This window comes from Vigna umbellata, chromosome 5 (genome assembly GCF_029865625.1).
Source record: "Vigna umbellata cultivar VRB3 chromosome 5, Vumbellata_1.0, whole genome shotgun sequence".
NCBI classification, from domain to species: domain Eukaryota; kingdom Viridiplantae; phylum Streptophyta; class Magnoliopsida; order Fabales; family Fabaceae; genus Vigna; species Vigna umbellata.
This window is the reverse complement of record NC_142169.1, coordinates 66,918,360-66,939,277: the sequence shown is the minus strand read 5'-3', so window position 1 is coordinate 66,939,277 and position 20,918 is coordinate 66,918,360. Positions and strand designations below refer to the sequence as shown.

The 20,918-nt window shown below is 31.0% G+C and overlaps 3 protein-coding genes across 4 annotated transcripts; 1 reads left to right on the top strand and 2 right to left on the bottom strand.

Annotated features, from left to right (window-relative positions):
• Positions 1 to 1,000: 1,000 nt before the first annotated feature.
• On the bottom strand, positions 1,001 to 2,707 carry LOC124825930 (adenine phosphoribosyltransferase). The gene is made up of 2 exons (XM_047298674.2): positions 2,168 to 2,707; positions 1,001 to 1,257 (listed from the first exon to the last, which is right to left on the bottom strand). Exons 1-2 carry the CDS (start codon positions 2,627 to 2,629, stop codon positions 1,090 to 1,092), a joined length of 630 nt encoding a protein of 209 aa, XP_047154630.1. The 5' UTR covers positions 2,630 to 2,707; the 3' UTR covers positions 1,001 to 1,089.
• A 6,631-nt stretch (positions 2,708 to 9,338) lies between these two features.
• Positions 9,339 to 15,447, top strand: LOC124825931 (subtilisin-like protease SBT5.6). Its single transcript, XM_047298675.2, has 9 exons — positions 9,339 to 9,476; positions 9,585 to 9,780; positions 9,857 to 10,048; positions 10,417 to 10,528; positions 12,645 to 13,206; positions 13,560 to 13,657; positions 13,747 to 14,104; positions 14,250 to 14,466; positions 14,789 to 15,447. Exons 1-9 carry the CDS (start codon positions 9,387 to 9,389, stop codon positions 15,328 to 15,330), a joined length of 2,367 nt encoding a protein of 788 aa, XP_047154631.1. The 5' UTR covers positions 9,339 to 9,386; the 3' UTR covers positions 15,331 to 15,447.
• Positions 15,448 to 15,805: 358 nt separating this feature from the next.
• On the bottom strand, positions 15,806 to 19,733 carry LOC124825932 (Pentatricopeptide repeat (PPR) superfamily protein). Of its 2 annotated transcripts, none has more exons than XM_047298676.2 (8): positions 19,578 to 19,733; positions 18,540 to 18,676; positions 18,384 to 18,452; positions 18,238 to 18,308; positions 18,063 to 18,159; positions 17,366 to 17,509; positions 16,427 to 16,639; positions 15,806 to 16,321 (listed from the first exon to the last, which is right to left on the bottom strand). In XM_047298676.2, the coding sequence occupies exons 2-8, from the start codon at positions 18,600 to 18,602 to the stop codon at positions 16,115 to 16,117; spliced, it is 864 nt and encodes a 287-aa protein (XP_047154632.1). In that variant the 5' UTR covers positions 18,603 to 18,676; positions 19,578 to 19,733; the 3' UTR covers positions 15,806 to 16,114. The 2 variants fall into 2 exon arrangements, with proteins under 2 accessions (XP_047154632.1, XP_087972518.1); XM_088116392.1 differs by lacking the exon at positions 19,578 to 19,733 and adding an exon at positions 19,407 to 19,425.
• Between the last annotated feature and the right edge of the window lie 1,185 nt (positions 19,734 to 20,918).

Genomic DNA, 20,918 nt, shown 5'->3' with positions numbered 1-20,918 from the left:
CAATTGTACCTAATCATGTTGCAATATATCCCAGATTCTTTATAACTCCTTCTAAAAATAAACTAAGAAATGTCTACAAGTGATCAGTCATAAAAATACAAGGACACATAGTGTGGAAGAAATTCAAGATGGTGCACTTGATTCAAGTGGGAAAAAAAAAAGTCCAACCTATAAATGACTTAATAATGCATTAACTATGTACTTGCAGCTTAATTTTTGTCATGCTAATTAAAAATATTGTTAAGTTTATTCAGTTATCTTCTTCCCTGAAAACAGCATTTCTTAAAACAGTTTTCAATCATATTTATAAAAAAACAGTGATTGGATTTTCTTTTATTTAGATCTGAGTTTAAAAAAGTATTTCATTTTGATTGTTAAAGCAAAGATTAATGTTAGTGTTGCTGAATTTGCCACAAATTGTTGTATTAGTAGTTGGGGGTTGACAATGAAGTGGACTCTCTGTCTTCGGATCGGGCTTCAGATACCGTATATGTATGCTAAAGAAGGCTGTTTCTTCTTTCACTTCCACTTCCAAAAATTTTAGGCTCAAATATAAGAAATTTTTCTTTGCTTCGGAGGAAGTATGAGGTAGGAATTTATTTTATTTACTTCAACCAGAAATTTTGACGATTATGATATTTATTTTCACACTGAATACTTTATTTTATTTTGATAATTATCTTGTTCTGTTCGCATGCAAACTTGGAAGTTTGGAAATTCTGGAATGAGTGACATTTAAACGTAAAGGTCATTCGTTTGGGTTCAGATAAATGAAAACAAAGCTGCAGATTCTGCTGTGAGCTTACTAAAATTTTACCTTAAGAGAAATTATGGTATTTTTTTTTAAAACTTGTTTCGATTGAATAAAATCCATAACCAAGCTTCTGTAAAACAAACTTTATAGAAACACTTCATATTTACAATGTCCTCATTCCATCGTTGTAACAGTAAATTTAACTGTAAATTCCTGCTGAAATCTTATATCCTAAGAAAAACAGAGTGAAAGCAAAAATTGAAATTGAATTTTGGTCACTTATAAGTTCAGCAGTTACATAATCCTTAAAAATTCTCGATGATCCAAATTCCCAACTATAGATCAGAGTCTTTACCACCAACAGGAAAGAATTGCAACAACAAATCTTTGACAACCTGAACCAAAGCCTTTAAATCATTGTTACTTAATTCAAGACAATCCCTGATTAATCCTCCTTCCACCACCTCTTTCTGAAACGTCTCCCCCATTTCCCTCATCACTCCCTGCCATTCAACATGCTCAAATTCATCACTAACGTAATAACCACATATAACAAGGTTGTATAATAGCATACAGCTACGTTTACTTATAAAATTGAAAACATTAAATTTCTTTTCTGTGTTCTGATCCTATAATATCCTTCATTTTAAGTTACAAGTTTAGTTGGTAGCAATTTCTCATTGTTGGAGAGAAAAACTTAGCTATTTTATACTGTGAGACACTGTTTTTTAATGCTAACGAGAAGGAACAAAACCTAGACAAACATACATTTTTTTTTCATATATAAACTAAAATAAAAACAAGAATAAACATACATGAGGATTAAAACGTGCCATTTTTTTTACATATATGAACTAAAAGAGGTCAAATAAATAATTGATTAAATTAATTAATTGTGTCAATAGTTCTATTTCCTTCATAGTCTTTTTCTGATAAAACATTCCAGAATTTGTATACAACGTTAATTTCTTTATTTACTTTTATTAAATATTATAAATGTGTCTTTTATAATAAAAAGTTAATTTTAAAAATTATTAACAATTACAGTAAATTTGATATATTGATATTTAAAAGTCAAATATAACAAACTAAGTTAATTTTTATTGATATGTATAATTATATTATAAGAAGTTTCATTAAAGACATAAGAAAAATTTATTAAGTCAGAAGTCACTTATACATTAACGACTTTAGGAAGCAAATAAAAACATGCTCATGTTTTTGTAGAAGAAAATTTGTATACATTTTGAATTTGTAAAAGGTTTAAAAAAATAAGTTGATTTTAGAAACTATTGAAATATTCCTATAGTAACAATTGTCATATAAGTATTATTTAAATAATTTAATTTTTGTTTCAAATTCACTTTTAGAATTATTAAAAAATGTAAATATAAAAACAGGCGTTTTACGTACCGACTGGCGAAACGCTTTGAGGAGCTTGCTGGAAAGCGACTTTGAGACGGTGAGGACACTCTGGTAATTTCGCGAAATCCAAGCTGACCTTTCCGCGACCGATTCCAAACGAGTCAACTCAGTCAAGCCCCTCAGCAACTCGTTCATGTCCGAAACGACGCCGTAAATATCCGTGAAGGACAAGTCCGTCCACGACCACGTCCAGAGGAGTTTGGCGAAGCCGAAGACGGTTCCACGGTCGAGGCTGTTGGCGATGGCCCGAGCTCGGTCGGCGCCAACAACGTCGCCTCGCGAGGCCCGGAGGTTGGCAACGCCGATGAGAAGGGAATGCGAAAGGGAGAAGAGGTCTCGGTAACGGAAGTAAGAGGAGAAAGATATGGATTGAGAAGGAAATGGTGCGGTTGCGAAGAGAATGAAAACGACGAAGAAGACCGTGATCGAGTTTGATCGTACGGTTGCCATTGGATTTGGAGTAAAGAAAAAATCATAGAATTGTGAAAAAAATTATAAATAAAATTCACTGTTTATATTAGATCTAAGCGGTGAGACCTGGCTTAGGAAGTGGTACTCTTTATCGGGTCGGGTCATTAAATTCTTAAGTTGGAAGTAATAAGTAAAATAAAATCTCAACTTGTTGTAACTAATGTCATTTTTTTATATTACTCTTTCTTTGATTATATTATTCTTTAATCCTTTCTTCTTCTTTTTTGATGAGCAATTAATTGTGATGCTTCTTAGTATTTTGGTTAGTGCAGAAATTCAATAATTTATGATGTTAATATTGGGGGTTAAAACACCTCTACCGAAGAAGAACAGCCTAAGACATACCAATGTAACAATGACTAGGAGTACCATAACAACAAAAGTAAAAATATTGGAGAACTAAAGCTGCAAGCTTTATAGAAGGTAGTATTGTCTCCTGGAAATTAAATAAACAAAATGCAGGGGAAGATCTATGAGGCTCTACACTAATCTATCTCAGTCGAAATTCAGCACTTGCTGTGTTAACTTTGTTGGGACAAAGCCAGATATCGTGCCTCACTGCTCTGCTTGCATTCCATTACAGGACAACACTTGTCAAGGTAAACAGCACTCTTTTCCATTGTTCTGACACATACTATGAACATATTCTCGTTTAAATTTCAATTTTGTTATCGTTAATGTTCTGAAAGTTAGAAGACTAAAATTGTTTTCTTCTAGTTTTTAGAATATTAAAAATAAATTAAAACAAATTGTATTTCTTAAACTTTTTTAAAAGTGTTGAAAGTGACACCACTTTAGCTGTTAACAACAGAATCTAAAGTCGTGAATGCTAGAAAAGGTTCACATGTTTCTTTAAAAAGTTAAAAACACTAGGGATTTTAGAGTAAATTTGTTTAAAGAATTTAAAAGTAAATGATTGAAAGTATATTTGAAAATAAAGTTTACAAAAGTTTATATAGGATTTGATTAATATAATTGATGAAAAAAGTTTTAATTAATAAAAATTTAAAATTATTAAAATATTTTTGGTAGTAAAAATAATGTAAAATAATATTTATTATAATATATTTATTGTTAAAAAATATTAAAACTAGATAAAAAATAAATAAAATTAATTAAAAAATGAAATAAATTTGTATCAGAAAATCTATCAATTTGGAATTTTAGTTCTAACAAGTTTGACAAAAGTAGTATAGTTAAATTTCAATTTAATCCATTGTAGTGAGAGAGTAATGTGATAGAGGTATAAATATTTTTTATCCAATTTGAAAGGTAATTTAGACATGCAAGACAAAAATGAAATATCTATTCTTGTTTTCTTTTTCAACTTTTAACTTTGTTTGAAAACTACGGCTAACTTAGAAATTTAAAACTCATTAATGTATTGGTTAAAAGAATTAAAATAATAGGAAAAGGGCACAGAAATTTGTAATGTAATATGTGATTTTGAAAATGCTGCTTATTTCAAATTTTTAAATGTTCATTTTAGGATTCCTAAATTTCAAAATCTCACTATTTATTCTTGGAACTGAATATAAGAAGCTTGAAATCAAATATAAGAAGTTAGAATTAATTACTCCTGAATTATTGTGTGGAACTGATTACGGTGTATATTGTTGTAGCCTGGAATAAGATATATGCTCTAAAATCAATTCCAACACTGCAAGTAAAATCGGTTACCTTGCACTAGAATCAGATCGTTTTTAGTTTCCATGTTCAACGTCTTCATCTTCAATCTCTTCACCTTGAACATCCAAATCAAAATCCCAAGCGGTATGAGTTGAAATCGATTCCTCCTTTGGATAGAATCGATTATAAGGCTTTAATGTGAATGTTGGAATATTCTGTCTTGCCGTAATCTATTATTTCCACTTTTATATTAGGTAAAAATGATAATTGTACGAAAGTTTATTCGACATTTCTTCTTAAATCACTTCAAAGCCGAGTAAACTGCAAAAATTGAAACTTTGAATAATTTCTGAAACTGTCGCTTTGCCTGACTTTTAAATCATACAAAACAAACATAATTTACCTCGTAATTTAATCTTTACCAATACATGTGAACACTACTTTCTACATAAACGAACTAGGTCTAAGGAAACGGTTACTTGTTCAAGCAATTTGGTAAGAGAGAAATTTGAGTATGGACACGTCTTTATATCCCTATTTTAGACAAAATTAGAGAGAATGTATTTTTTTTTTCAACCGTAACATGGTTAAAGATATAAGGAAAATATATAATGTTGTTGAAATGTCAAAGTTGTTCTCCTTTACTATATTAAATTCAGTTTGGAGAAAAAATGTTGTTCTCATTTGATTTTATCTTATTTATCCGTGTGATTGGACTGATTTCAAAAGTTTTAATCTTCCAGTCATTTTCTTTTTTCTATTTTTTTCTTTTCTAATTTTTTAGATGAAAAGATGACATCTTACAACCCTGAACCATGTGTTCCTTCTTTGACCGCATGCCCTGTCAGTCCTGACATTAATACTTTCACCCTCTATGATTCTGGGAATATATTTAAACCTTTTTTTATGTTTGTACTTCTTTATATGAATTAAAAAAGAATATCACAATATTAAAGGAACAACTTTTACTTACCTCGATTTTATCCTATGGTATAAAAACAGTCTCTAACTATTTTCAACCATTATCCTTTTAGACACAGAGAAGGGTGAATATTATTTTGGTCTTTAAGAAAGGTAAACTTGTCGAACTTAGTTCATAACAAATAAAAAATTATTTAATTATTGATTATATGTATAAGAAGCATCATAACTATATCTTGTTAATAAACTTTTAAAGTATATTTTTGTCATTGAATCATGATTAAGCTAATCATAATCAAAAGGTTATAGAAAGATTTATAAATACATGTTAAAAGCATTTTTGTTAAGACTTTTTTATGTTTGATTTATCAAAATCTAATTAACTTAAACATATTTTTAACAATTACATTCATTCGATTGGACAACTTATTATCTGAACAAAAATATGATAACTGAAAAATAAGCGACAAAATAATTATTTTAAGTGAACTTTTGATTTTACACCCAAATTTTAATGATACTGTAAAAATCTCTAGTACTTATTCAGTTCAACCTTGTCAAATCAATTTATCAATAGATATATGTAATAGGAGGGAAGTAACGCAAAATTATCAAGTTCTTAAATATATTAATACCAAAAAAGTTTTTACAAATATTTTTTAAAAGAAAAAAAATTATATTCTAACTATTTATGGTACCAGAATAATATTTTAATCTTCTTTATAGTGGCCCAATGAGAGCAGATCAGCATCTTGAGCCTGTGCACAATATTTGGACTCTGCACAAGCACTGACACGAAACCTGAACTTTTTTTTATGACCTGTTTGAATTTTTAGCTATTTGACGCATGAAAGAATTGCAATACTTAAAAATTTGTTGGATGGGAAAAATATAATTTTTTTTTCCATTTTTTTTCCATTCAGCTACTATTTTTTGTCCGGTAAAAATTTATTTATTTTTGCCTAATTATTATATATTTGATTACATAACAAAAAATAATATTTTTCAAATAAAACAAGGGCATCAATTAATGTGGTTGAAAATTGTTTTATGAAGCAAATTGGAAATCTATTCTTAACATATGGGATGAACCTTTTTACAAAACTTTTCTGTATAATAAAAAATTATGTTTCTTATTTCCTAATCGATAAATTACAAGAAACTCGTTAAAAGTTTAACTACTTAGAAGAAATTATACTCTATTGTAATTATTTGAATTTATAAATAGTTACTCTAATAATTTTAGTACCAGATTTTTTGTCATATTATCATTCTAAGTATTTAACCAAATTTTAATTTTCATCTTAACAAGTAATTTAGATTTAATTACATCAAAGTAAAGCTCAATTCAATTTTTGTGAGAATTATTTTCGCATAAAATTAATATATCTTAGATAAGTAAATACTTTATTATTTTTTTTACACCTTAATGAAAATATACACATAAAATATTTTTTAACACAAGTATACATAAAATAAAATAAAATTATCTCTTCTTATAAGTAACGAGGTGAGTTTTACTTATTAATAAATAAAAACATACAGAGAGAGAAGGGGGGAAATCATTTATAAATATAATACATATATAATATGCATAACATTCATATAATTACTAATGCCGTTTTAATTTTGATTATTAAAATTGCATTCGTGCATTCATTTCACGACTAACATAACTAGTTATATAATCTCTCGGTTTATTCTCAAGTGCAGTTTAACAATTTTTTAACAAAATAAAATATATAATAAATTTTATTAATTTAAATTAAATATTCATCAAAAAATTGTTTTTCTATTTTCACTTTTACATCCATATAAATGCATAACCACAAGTTAATAAAGAAAAATAGGCGAGGAATAAAGGTACAGATAAAAATAAAAAGAATAACTAATATCATCTGAAACCTTGAAAATAACAAGTAAATAATATCAAAAATATTCAAATTTAAGATAGTTAATGGAATATATATATATATATATATATATATATATATATATATATATATATATATATATATATATATATATATATATATATATATATATGGGTTTGCTAGCGTGTACGTGTTTTTCATTTAGTATATTTTAGCGATATGTACCGGGTTTTAGTAGACAAAAATACCCTTATATATTATGGATTTTAAGTTTTAAGATTATGAGTATTTTAATAATTTTTATTCTCAAAACTAAAAAAAATTCAAACCCTTATTCACCATTCTCATTTATCTCAACCCTTTCTCTTTCATCTCCTCTTCCAACATTTTCTCTTTCTTAGCCCCAACTGACACACTTCAAACAATTTCTTACAAAAAATTATTTTATAATGAGTTTTTATTTTATAATTTGGTTTAATAGCCAATTTAGTCCCCACTTTGATTGAAAAATCTCAATTTAGTCCCTCGTTATAAAAGTGTTTTACATTAGTCCTAACTTTTAAAATAGTGGGTCAGATTGGTCCCTTTCGTTAAATATAAGTTAACGAAATTAATGAATGATGATGTGACACAGCTTAAAGCTGATGTGTTAGATTGGTCCCTCGTTAGCTTTAAGTTGTGTCACATCATCATCCATTAATTTTGTTAACTTATATTTAACAGAAAGGACCAATCTGACCCACTATTTTAAAAGTTAGGACTAATTCAAAACACTTTTATAACGAGGGACTAAATTGAGATTTTTCAACCAAAGTGAGGACTAAATTGGCTATTAAACCTTATAATTTTTGTCTTATATAATTTTATCTAATTTTCACAAGCATAATGCATATGAATGAATTAGTAATTGACTTGGAAAAAAATCAGAAACACTCGCGGTTAAACAATTTCTTAAATAAATGATTTTATAATGAGTTTTCATTTTATAATTTTTGTCTTATTTAATTTTCACAAGCATAATAACATATGAAAGAATTGGTAATTGACCTAGAGAGTTTTTTTTAGAGATGATGAAACATCTGCACATGATGAAATTAGAGATATTAGTGAAAATGATGAAATTGAAGAGATCTTGAATAAACCTTTGCTCGAAGGCGAATATGCCAATGATTTAATTCTTTAAAAATTGTTTAACGGCGAATGTTTCTGATTCTTTCACTTGGGGCTAGGTGACAGAGAAAATGTTAGAATAAAAGAAATGAAAGAAAAAGGCTGAGAGGAATGAGGAAGGTAAGTAAAAGTTTGGGGTTTCTTGTTTTTTTTTAGTTTTGAGAATAAAATTATTAAAATACTCTTAACCTTAAAACTTAGAATTCATGATATAATATATATATATATATATATATATATATATATATATATATATATATATATATATATATATATATATAAAATATGACTTATTCTTGATCTTATCCCCCATTTTATTTTAAATTAAATTTTTATATTAATTAGATAATAAATGCTCTTAATTTTTTGAAATTCTTATATTATTTACCATTTATCCTATATTTTTACTACATTTATTAATTTTTATACACTTTTCTCTTATTTTCCTTCAAATGTTATCATATTTTCCTTAATCCAAATAAGTAAACTTTAATTATTCTTTTATTCAAAAAAGAAAAAAGTAAAAGAATATATGATAGAATATTTTTTTAGAAACAAATAGTGACAATTTAATACATGCTTTTATTTCTGGTATGTATTTATGTTTCTCGTGTTCATTTCTACAATTGTTTACATTATATATGACTTTATTCACTTAGTTTTAGAAAACAGATAAAACAAATACGTATTTCCTAAAAAATAAAATTATACTTGCTTTTACTAAAGAAAAATATTCTTATAACAACTTTTTTTTGACAACTTATAGTATGTGATGAATCCGTTTTAAATATAAGTACCAATAAAATAATCACGATCCATCTTCAAAAAGTTGTTAAAAAAGACTGTTAAGTCGTTTACTAAAATACATGTATGTATTGAATCCATCCGTCCATGGGAATCTTCGACAGAAACTAATTTAGTTCTACAGTCATCACATTATCCATATATCTAATGTATCACTCATCACGAGAGTTATGTCTTATATGGAAAGACCTATGAAAATATCATAACTTTAAAATCTTGTCGTTTAATAATGAAGCATACATTTTGGTCCAGACTCTACATATAAGAGCACTGAGAGATTTCCTGGAACCTCTGATATAAATATCTCATTATCATAATCATTCTGCATTTGTGGACAAATGGCCATTAAGAGAGTTAATTCAGCAACTTACTTCTTACTTTTTCTCCACTTTCTCCTTCCCTTCGCCTCATGCAGCAACAGGAAGCAGGTCTTTCATTTTTCATCTCCTATCTTTCTCACTTTTTTTCTTTTACTCTCTCTGTCTTCTGCTTTTCCATGTCGATTATGTGAAACAGTCTTTCTCGCCTTCACACAGGTTTATGTAGTTGAGTTGTTCGGAGATCAAAGCAATAGTGATAAAACAGATGAAGTTGAGAATACCCATCATGCTTTTTTGCTTTCCGTTAAAGAAACTGAGGAGGAAGCACGAGCTTCCCTTCTTTATAATTACAAACACAGTATCAATGGTTTTGCAGCATTGCTTACTCCGAAAGAAGCCAATGAGCTCTCGGGTAAAACTATGATCATTCTTCAGTTTTGGTTTTAACTTTTTAAATACGTCTAACTTTGGAAAGAAAACATGGACAGAAATGGAGGGAGTGGTTTCTGTGCATAAGAACCAGCCAAGAATCTACTCTTTGCACACCACCAGATCATGGGAATTCGTGGGATTGGATAGACCTTTGAATCCATTGGAAGAAGACTCAAAACAGAAAAACAGAGACTTGCTAAGCAGAGCACAATATGGGAAAGATATCATAGTAGGAATGATTGATAGTGGTAATTTTATCACCATAATTATCTTCCTTATATGTCTATGGTATAATCTTGAAAATAATTAAATAAAAGATTGTTATTCGTACAACATTTTACCACAATATTTCTTTTCTTTGTATCTCTTATCATCGTATTTCGTATATATCTTATTTCGTATTTTCTTTCCTTTCTTTCTGTAGGTAACAGCATTACTCTAATTATGGGTGTGGCTGTTCTCATTTTACTCTATTTATCTAGATAATGTATTATGTAATTAAATAACTAATCTGTAGCATCAAACCAGTGAGCAGTGTTAATTAGTGTGTGCGTGTCTGCATGATATATGTTTATATATATAAATATATGTGTGTTGACTGTGGTTCTACTTGCAGGTGTGTGGCCAGATTCAAGTAGCTTCAGTGATGAAGGGATGGAGCCTGTTCCAACAAAATGGAAAGGAGAATGTCAAAATGGAACTGCTTTCGATTCATCACAGTGTAATAGGTGACATTGTTTTTCTTTATACCACACATGAACTTCTAAATTTTTTTTGTTAAATTAAGATGATATATACGTGTGCTAGTGTATATATATATATATATAGTTTGGGTAAGACATATATAATTCAAGGTTAAGTTATGTTTCAAAGGAAATAAGTATAATTAGTTTGATTTTATTGATTTTGTTGAAATATATATATAGTGATGGCAGTTCTAAAATAGAGTCTTTAAGTTTGTGATTTCTGAATAAGCTATTCAGTGTAGCTTTTTCATTACAGTTACATGTATTGAAAATTACAAGACAAAAGTTCTTCGGTGAACTTTGGAACCTTTGAATGGTTTTTCTTTATGAGTTAGTCAGCGTTAGTGGTTTCTTTCTTCATTTATTTAATCTTCTGAACACTAAGGAATGGCTTAAATATTACTAAAGCAAAAGTTCAGTTCACTATCCGTTGCTGCATAAATTATTATCATGTCATTGTCAAGGTGTATAAATATCTATATACATCTATTTAAAAGATAACGAAAAGAAAGTGTGCATGAGAAGGAAGAATATATATTTGAAATAATACTGTAAGATATTATACTTTTATATAAAATAAAGGGAAACATTTAACTGAAAGTAAAACATTATAGAACTATTCCTAGCAAATTGGACATGCGAAGAATTATATAATACCTATTATTCTTAGAGTACCTTTATCAGATTAATTCAGAAGCATGTAACTGACATGGAACATGGTTTTCTCTGTGTGGTCCTTTTCGTTTCCTATACATCATATATTTCATTAATTTTCTGGAAAAAAAATGATAACTTTGGCGGTAGGTGGGGTTAATTCTAAATAGAATATCTATTGAGCATGATTTCTAGCTTTTGTCCTTTTGACTTAATTGTTTTTGGCTTCTTTTTATTTTGCATCTCGTGAGTTTCTCTACATGTATATGTGTATGTGTATCTATCTCTTTCTTTTGTTTGCTTTGTTTGTTGGGTCAATGTCTTTTCTCTTGGCATCCATTCCCATAGTCTAATAGGAAGATGATCGAAGGAAAAGGAAAATGAAAATGTATAATTATTGAAGAGGTCTACACTGAAATGATCAGTTTATGCCAAAAGATCGAAACATGTGAACGAGAGAGAAAAAGAGTGGCATGTAAACTAGGGGACAACATTTTCATCTGTATGTATTGGGACGATAGACTGATGAAAATTTTGCAGTTCTGACAAGTCTTTGTTTGGTGTTACTCGTGATGTTTCTGAATCTGACTCCATTACTATGGGCTTTTTGAATCAGATATTTATACAATAAAATCATATAATAATTTCTATAAAACTTTTTTTTCCAACACATTACTTACATATATACAATGTCTCATTTCACTGACAAATTAGATAAATTTCATTTGGATAATCCATCAGATACAAAAAATTCATTGACCTATTTTATTCATACTAATTTATTTGATAACAGTTTAATTCATAACATTAAACTATGAAAAAAAATGTAATTAAAAACATTTTAAAAGTTGTTAAACAAATTTTAATTGAAAAACAAGTAACATATCAGTAATCATCTATAAAATTAAATGGCTGAACTTAATTTGATTTATTTTTTATATTTTGCAATTAATGAATTTAGCTAGCACTCCATGGTGAGAATAAATACATTTTATCTTTCTTATATTTGAATTATCTCTACATTATTTATATGTAATTGCGAATATATTTAATGTATTTAAATAGCTTAAATACATTTAATCATATTAAATGGTTGAAAACAATAGTATTAAAATAATTGAGTAGATAAAAAAAAATTTCTCCTATCTACATTAATTGAGTAGATAAAATACATTAAGTTTAAAGTTTTAAACTTAAAAGTCATTTTGGCTTCTTAGACTTTCTTTACTATAGATTACATTGTTCATCCCATTAGTTTATCATGCTAATTTCATCAATTTAGGAAATATATCTAGAAAAGTCACGTGAATGATAGATATTATTACTTTAGAAAATGACAGATGACAGTCTAACAGCAAAATTACTCTAGAATTAATCTCACAGAGTTACATTTTAAACACATAAGAAATATTAAACTTATAGGAAGTTTGCATATTTGGTGCAGGAAGATTATAGGAGCTCGTTACTACTTGCGTGGTTACGAGAGTGTATTTGGTCCTCTAAACGAAAAAGAGGACTACAGATCAGCACGTGACAAAGATGGTCATGGAACACACACAGCTTCAATAGTAGCAGGGCGTGCAGTGGCGAATGCCTCAGCCCTTGGAGGCTTTGCCAAGGGCACAGCCCTAGGTGGGGCCCCTTTGGCCCGTCTTGCCATATACAAAGCATGTTGGCCCATAAAGGGACAGTCCAAAGACCAAGGGAACATATGCACAAACATTGACATGCTCAAAGCTATAGATGATGCCATTGGTGATGGCGTTGATGTTCTAAGCATTTCCATTGGGTTCAAAGAACCCATTTCTTATGAGGAGGATGTGATTGCCAGGGGTGCATTGCATGCTGTGAGGAACAACATTGTTGTAGCGTGCAGTGCAGGTAACGCTGGCCCTTCACCTCAAACTTTGTCAAATCCTGCACCATGGATCATCACGGTTGGTGCCAGCACTGTAGATCGGTCTTTTCTTGCTCTTGTTAAACTCATCAATGGCACAGTCATTGAGGTAAGACGTTAAGTTTATCAAAGTGTGTTTGGTTGCATGACTATGTGAAGAAAAAATCAGTCTGGGGTATGCATATTTATAACTCTTACATCTGATTGTGATTTTGAAGTGGTTATGAAACAACCCTGCAACCTGCATGATTCATGAAAAACAAATAGACACATATAAGACTAAGACTTGTATAATACTATTAATAAGAAGATTTCCACAGTGAAAATTGAAATCCTATTGATTTATCTTGTTCAATTCTTGTAAAATTCAATGTCACAAAAATGTTAGTGAACATGGAGCTAGATAATGAACTTTTAATTGGTTGAATTACACTCTTCTTTTTTGTTGTATGTTAATATCAGGGTCGATCAATTACCCCAGTTCACATGGGAAAGAACTATTACCCATTGGTTCTAGCTAAAGATGTTGAACTTCCAGGCCTGCCTAGTAATAATTCTGGGTAGATTTTGAGCACTTTTGTTTTCCTCCTACATTTTTTATTCCGTGACTGATATAAAATTTAAAAGGCTTGTTTGATTAATCGTGCAGGTATTGCTTGGACAATAGCCTTGAACCTAACAGGACAATGGGGAAGATAGTTATCTGCCTCAGAGGGCAAGGTCAAAGGTTATATAAAGGCTTAGAAGTTCAAAGGGCAGGGGGGATTGGTCTTATCCTTGGGAACAATAAACTAAATGGAAATGATGTACCCTCTGATCCTCATTTTATTCCAGCCACTGGACTGTCCTATGATAATGTCTTAAAACTCATTCACTATGTCCGTTCTACCCCAAATCCAATGGCACAAATTCTGCCAGGAACAACAGTGTTAAAAACCACACCAGCACCCTACATGGCCTCTTTCTCTAGCAGGGGTCCAAATATAATTGACCCCAATATTCTCAAGGTACTAATTCCCTCATCATTTGATCGCTGTATCATCACTAAACATTACATTTGAAACCTTGTGTCGTGTCATCATGCAACTGATTTATCTCCTGTGCATATATTCAAAGTAACATCAAAATTCTTTAATCATTTTTTGCTTTCAGCCTGATATTACAGCCCCAGGAGTAGACATATTAGCAGCATGGACCGCGGAAGATGGTCCCACACGAATGACATTTAACGACAAACGAGTGGTTAAGTACAACATCTTCTCTGGAACTTCAATGTCATGCCCTCATGTTGCTGCTGCAGCTGTTCTTCTCAAAGCCATACACCCTACATGGACCACTGCTGCTATAAGATCTGCCCTCATAACTACAGGTAACTTCAAGATGCTCATGATCCACCCCTTAGATGATTCATCTGTAATTCTTAATTCACACCTAAAAGCTTACGTAGAGGCAGTAATAACCATTATTTGCTTCTAGATCTGATCATGAACAGAGTTATGGATCAATCTAATTTGAAAACCCAACAAATAAAATAATACTAATCTCAGCATAATGAGCTGCAATCTGTCATCTATACAAGGGGAATGATTTATTGATCTGTTTAGTTCTACCAAGTCTAACTTCATCATGCAAATAAAAGTCTATTACAATAGCATTCCCAATTTTACTGATCTGGATCCTTTTCTTTGCAGCCAAGCCAACGGACAACACTGGCCATCCATTGATTGATGAAGCTGGAAATCTTGCAACTCCTTTTGCAATGGGATCGGGCCACTTCAACCCCAAAAAAGCAGCAGATCCTGGTCTAGTTTATGATGCCTCCTACATGGACTACCTTCTTTACACTTGTAAACTTGGAGTAGCTAAAAACCTCAACATTACATATAACTGTCCAAAGTCATTTCTTGAACCCTTTGAACTCAACTATCCATCCATACAAGTCCATGGACTCAATTACTCTAGGACTATTAAGAGGACAGTCACCAATGTTGGTAGAAGCAGGAGTATTTACAAGTTTAGTGCCTCGTCACCAAAGGAATTCTCCATCTCAGCCACTCCAGATACTCTTACATTTAATCATGTTGGGCAGAAAATGAACTTCATCATCACAGTGACAGCAAACTTGAGTCTGATACCAACCAACCATGGCCCAGATAAGTACTACTTTGGTTGGTATGCATGGACTCGAAAACATAACGTTGTAAGAAGCCCCGTGGCAGTGTCTTTTATATAGAATAACATCGTTTCTTCTTATTTTCATTGTTTTCTGCCGCTTCTTTTTCTTTTGAATCCTCTCAAAAAAAATAATTACTGCACATATATTCTGAGTCTATGTACTTTTTTGGGCAAATCTTCCTAGCTAGTTGACATCATGGTGGAGCCTTGATTTAAAGCACTCCTCAACAGGGGCCTATGAGGATCTTTCAATCGCTTTAAAATATATTAATCCTAAAAAAAATAATTTGAAAAGGACTAAGGACGGTGTTAGTTTGGCTTTGGTTACCTAAACGTAAAACGAAAATCCAACTTAAGGAATCCAATCAATAATCAGTGGTTTGGTTTTAAAGGGTAAGAATCGAATATCAATAGGGGTCAGATTTAATCGGTTAGGTACATGTTCGACTCGATTGTGAAGTGACAGAGAAAAAAACTTTAATTAATTTGATTCAAATTGTCAGGTTCATTAGGTTGATCCAGTGTCAAGAATATACTTAAACAAGAATTAGTATATGCGGAACTAAGAAATTAGTTTCGATTGTAGACATCAAATCTTATATATTCACAAGTTTTGCTCTGAATACATGCCTAGCTAACTAAGTATCTATACATTACAACATTGTTGTTTTTTTAATTTAGGGTGCAGAGCCCCGATCCTTCAATGTAGTACAACTTCGGATTGATCCGTGGCTATGTTGGACCTGGATGCACAGCAATGCATCAGATTGATGAGCCGCTGATGCAGCTGCAGTAGAACGCAACAAGTAATGTCCTCAAGGGCATAGATTGATTTACCCATTTCAATTGTTTGATTCATTATCATCATATGCTTCGGTTCTAACTCTCACCCGTTCACGATTGAAGTGAAGGTACTTCCATTTAATCCCATATCGTTTTATAACCAATTTCCGCATCTCTTCTTCGCCTAGTTCTCTAAAGGCTCTTGCCACTCTCCTGACCGTATCTTCATCAGGTTTTACCCGCAACTCCTCCATGTCTGCAAATACCTGCACTTACACGAGGCCGCAACTGTTAAGGCATAGAAGAGTCTAGTTAAAACTGCAAAAAAAAGTAATGCGGTGAAGTGAGATTAATGGTTCAAAGAAGGATACCTCTATGATCTTATCCGGCATATCATGATGATCATATATCGATATCATCCTAGAAAATAGTCTTTTAGAGACAGAGCGCAAGTGGGTATGTATGATCATATTCCACAATGATTCTGCCTCATCTACCCTCTGGTCCATATCAAATGCCAGAAGAAGAGTATCAAACGTTCCCATCGTTGCTCCTTGTCCTTTGCTTAGCATCCACTTTGCTACCTGTGATTTACCGAGACTAATAATCAGTAAGATTCTTTTCCAATTCCTCTTAAGTAACCAAACACGAGATCATCAGGTCTAGAAGGAAAAAGGGTTTCATTCACAGAGCACAAGTTCATTTAAATCATCCGCACATGTATAATTTTGTCAATCCTGAGATGTTAGATAAAAGCAGTTAAAAGTTATGCATATTTTTACCAATTAAATAAACTTGATGACATTCCCAAAAAAGGATAAAACAATGTCAATATTGATGGATGAAACACAATTAAGAAAAGAGAAAAATATAAAAGCGGATGGATACATGAAATCCATAAAATATATTCACGACTCGTTGTAACCATAATACATACTGTTACTTCAACAGATGAGGGAACATTTTTATAAGAAAATGACAATTTTCACTTATTCAGTACCGAAAACCGATCCAAAACTTTAAAAACAACTGAGTAATTTCAGCATTACTTAACAGGCAAATTCATTTATGAAAAGTTTTAACAATAAACCACCACCGCTCAATCATTTCTTGAGATATGAAAATTTTGAATCCCAGAGAACTTTGCGGGAAGGGATATCAGCTCTAGGGCTTGTTATAAAAACACAATTTTTCAATCAACAAACAAACTGAATATCTGCTGTCAAATATTCTTTAAAAAATCAATAAAGGCAAACAAAGCGCTTGGTTTGATACAGAACAGGAGCTCTTTAAAGTAGTTATGTTCTTACTTGAATTACACGAACCCACTGACCCCTTTTCCTCAAGATTTTTAAAGCCTTAGCTGCTGCAATCACTGGAAACTCTGTTTCCCAAGCCGTCCATTTGTCTAATGCCCCATAAACAGCTTCTTTCTCATTAGGGAGTTTAGAAACCTGACATTTCAAGTTCCATGTACAAAATCAAAATCAAAATCAACATGATACTATAACATTAAAAGAACCCCCCGTTGTTCATTAAATTAAAATTATTTTCTTGGTCAATTAACAGTATTTAATAAATAGTTCACTTCCTACCCTGTATTACCGATTTCTCCACATTCATCCGCACCTCCATGATCCAATAACTTGTAAGAAATGAAGAATCGGTAGAAGAATTGCGGAAAAGCTCAAGAAAACTCCAGAAACCAGAAGAAAAACAAGAGAAAGGAGATAAATTACTCTGTGTTAGAAGGAAATCAATGTGCTCAACCTATTAACCAATCACAAAAGTCTGCTACTCATAAAAATATGTAAGTTACACTTGAAGACACTAACAAAATAACTGAATCTTACAAATCCAAACCAACCCGTAACTGACAGACTAAGTTCAATTTTGAATACACTAGGTGATAAAATATCAGGTTATGGCAGTGCTGATGAATATGAAGAATCCAGTAATACCCCAAATCTAATATTCTAACTAAAAGCATATCAATAGGTAACATACAATTCTAACAAGAGTGAGGGCCTTTTGGCCAGACTGAGCTGAATCTCTACTTCTCCACAAGTGATGCTCTTTCTTTCCAGTTGTCTTCTTCCCTTTTCTGCATTCCAGGTAAAAGAAATAATTCGCATAAACAAGAATTCATTGAAAAATAATGAAAATAGAATAAAAAACCTACTTCTTCTCCATGGGACCACCACCTTTTGAGCTAAATTTGGATCTCTTAATCACGCAGTGGGTACAACTTCTCTATAACAAAAAAGCAGAATATTTCAATATTTCAAAGCCAAATACAAGAAATGCAATTATTGAGCTGTTGTTTACCTTCAGTGAGACGGTTATTGCAATTGTTGATAATTTATTCCCCCATAGAAGGGCTCTTGTTTTATCCATCTTAGCCAGAGTCAGAAGAGAAGAATTAGCAATCAATAAATAAAAAAATAAAAATAGCTTTTTCCTTGGTCAAAAGAACAGCTTTACCTCAGATATTCGTGACAGGGGCAGAGGAGAAACAATTGAGCTTAAACATGTCGTCGGCATCATGCCTTTCAAATTTGGAGATGTGTTATTAGAATCGAAGGGATAAGTACCCTCTAGAGTTGTCAAAACTGCACTCCCTGCAATGCAACAAATACCATCATTTCTTTTCATTGAAGAAGATCTACTGTAAAACCTATGGCATGTCATTTATCAGTATTTCTTCAGTTTAACGACTCCACTCCCGAAACTCATTCTTTGGTGCTAAACTTTTTAACAACAGTAAAGAAGCCTGCTTACACTCCTTCACCCGTACACGAATTGGTAGTAAGTTTAAAGCACAAATTTCTTCATATTTCTTAACTTTTTATGCAGAATCTTTAAGTTGTTTTTCTGTTTAACACCACTATGCTGGGTACAGAATCTAATTATATATATAGCATGTATCTACACATATGATGTTCAAAATTAAGAACTCACTCACTTCACTACCTATGTATGCGCATAAAAATCACTAAATTTAGAATACAAAAGCTATAGATTGTCTGTGTAAAACTCTTTACACTGTAAACTAATTTAAAACATCCTTCATAGCACTTTAGTAAAAGTTAACAAACCTGACTCACATGTGTGAAGATTTGATTAGAGTGTAAAACTGTTTTACCCAGTCAAAGAATAGTCTTTTTTCACTTCAATTTTAAACCAGTAAAATTACCACATTTCAGAATACTTTCTTGTTATGGTTATGCAGAAGAATTTACATTGTCTGAATTCGACAACCAAACTATTTAAAGATAAATCTTTATCGCTTTTCAGTTTCATTTATGCATTCCTTCGAACACTTGATAGACAAAATAAACCAACTCTTACTTATTTCAGAATAAATAACTTTGACAAGCTAAAGAACCCAGTGTTATAGCAACTGAAAATTGAACAGAAACAGCACAATAAGAGCATGCAGGAAATAAACTCATGGTAGAAGGGAGCAATTGATACTCCGGCTAATACTTAACCAATAAAAGAAAATAAAAAAACTATTACCCTCTGGGTCGATTTCTCCTTGGCATCAGATACGAATTTTGCTTTACTGCATATTGTCGGAACTGATGCAGTGTTCACCTCGCTGTTCAGTTAATTTCGTGCTTCTCTGCTGCAATTCTGCATGTTTGGGTATGGACTTTCGCGCTGGGTTCGCTCTGGCCCTACTTCTCAGCTCAACCAGAACTAGGAAAGTGTTATTTACACCACCTTTTGTTAATTATCATACCTCCCTGTCGTAGTTTTCCAATATTTTCCTCCAAACACCCTTTTAATTTTAAAATTCCCCCATGAGTTTCTTCACAAATAAATATATGCACACACTTTTTTACATTGGAGTCATGCCAAATTTCTCTTTTAAGTGCATGTCTTTTGCATACATTTAGTTATTTGCATGTTATTTTAGGCTTTGTTTAATTGAATGGATTTGGGAGAGAGTGATTGAATGGGTTTGAGAGAATTTGAAGGTAAAAATTTTGTTGTTTATTTGAGTGAATTTGAAGATAAGTGAGAATGGATTTGGAAGTAAAGTTTGTGAGAATTAGTGTATGATTTGATTGATATGACAGATTAAAAAAATTTACTTCCAAAACCACTCTCACTTACCTCCAAATTCACTCAAATAAACAACAAAAAATTTACTTTCAAATCCTTTCAATCACTCTCTCCCAAATCCATTCAAGTGAACAAAGTGTTAGTAATATTTGGATGAGCTTTTCTATTAATAATGATATGTGATATATATTGTTGCTATATTTATCTCTGTACGGTTCCAATCATATCAGCAAAGATTGAGTTGGGTAATTTGGAAAGTATATATTTGATTATACTATCATGGGAAAGTAGGAGCTGTGATAGAGAATCCTAGGAGTATTATGTGGGATATAGATAATTACATCATTGTATATATCAGAACACAATTGTTGAATAAAAGACATGAGATTCCAAAATATCAATTTCTGACAACTATAAACTCTCTTTTTTTAGAAGAAAATTAAAAGAAAATAGTTTATCTGAAGTTAATTAATAAAATCTATATAATTTTTTTATTAAACTTATGTATAAGCTAATATTAATTTGTAGAAAAGTTTTTTCGTTTCTAAAACTACTTAGGAAGAAGTTTTTCTAAATGAACTCTTAGCTTATATTCATTTTTTTTTATAAACTACCTTTCATCGTCATCAAATAAAGGTTTTTGTTTTAGAGAATAAATTATAAATGTTGTATCAAAACCTTTTTCTTGTATATCTCCAAATTATTGTAGAAAATGATAAGTATACAATTTAACCCAATACCCAAATGATCATTGTTCTTAAAAGTTTATTAGTAACATATTTGCAAATT

Coding starts and splice junctions, on each gene's coding strand:
- LOC124825932 (XM_047298676.2), bottom strand. CDS start 18,602: ATGATGCCGACGACATGTTTAAGCTCAATTGTTTCTCCTCTGCCCCTG. Junction 18,160..18,237: donor GGTGGTCCCATGGAGAAGAA/GTAGGTTTTTTA, acceptor CCTGGAATGCAG/AAAAGGGAAGAAGACAACTG. Junction 16,322..16,426: donor TGCCGGATAAGATCATAGAG/GTATCCTTCTTT, acceptor GTGTAAGTGCAG/GTATTTGCAGACATGGAGGA.
- LOC124825931 (XM_047298675.2), top strand. CDS start 9,387: ATGGCCATTAAGAGAGTTAATTCAGCAACTTACTTCTTACTTTTTCTC. Junction 10,529..12,644: donor GATTCATCACAGTGTAATAG/GTGACATTGTTT, acceptor TATTTGGTGCAG/GAAGATTATAGGAGCTCGTT. Junction 13,658..13,746: donor CTGCCTAGTAATAATTCTGG/GTAGATTTTGAG, acceptor TTAATCGTGCAG/GTATTGCTTGGACAATAGCC.
- LOC124825930 (XM_047298674.2), bottom strand. CDS start 2,629: ATGGCAACCGTACGATCAAACTCGATCACGGTCTTCTTCGTCGTTTTC. Junction 1,258..2,167: donor TCAAAGCGTTTCGCCAGTCG/GTACGTAAAACG, acceptor GTTGAATGGCAG/GGAGTGATGAGGGAAATGGG.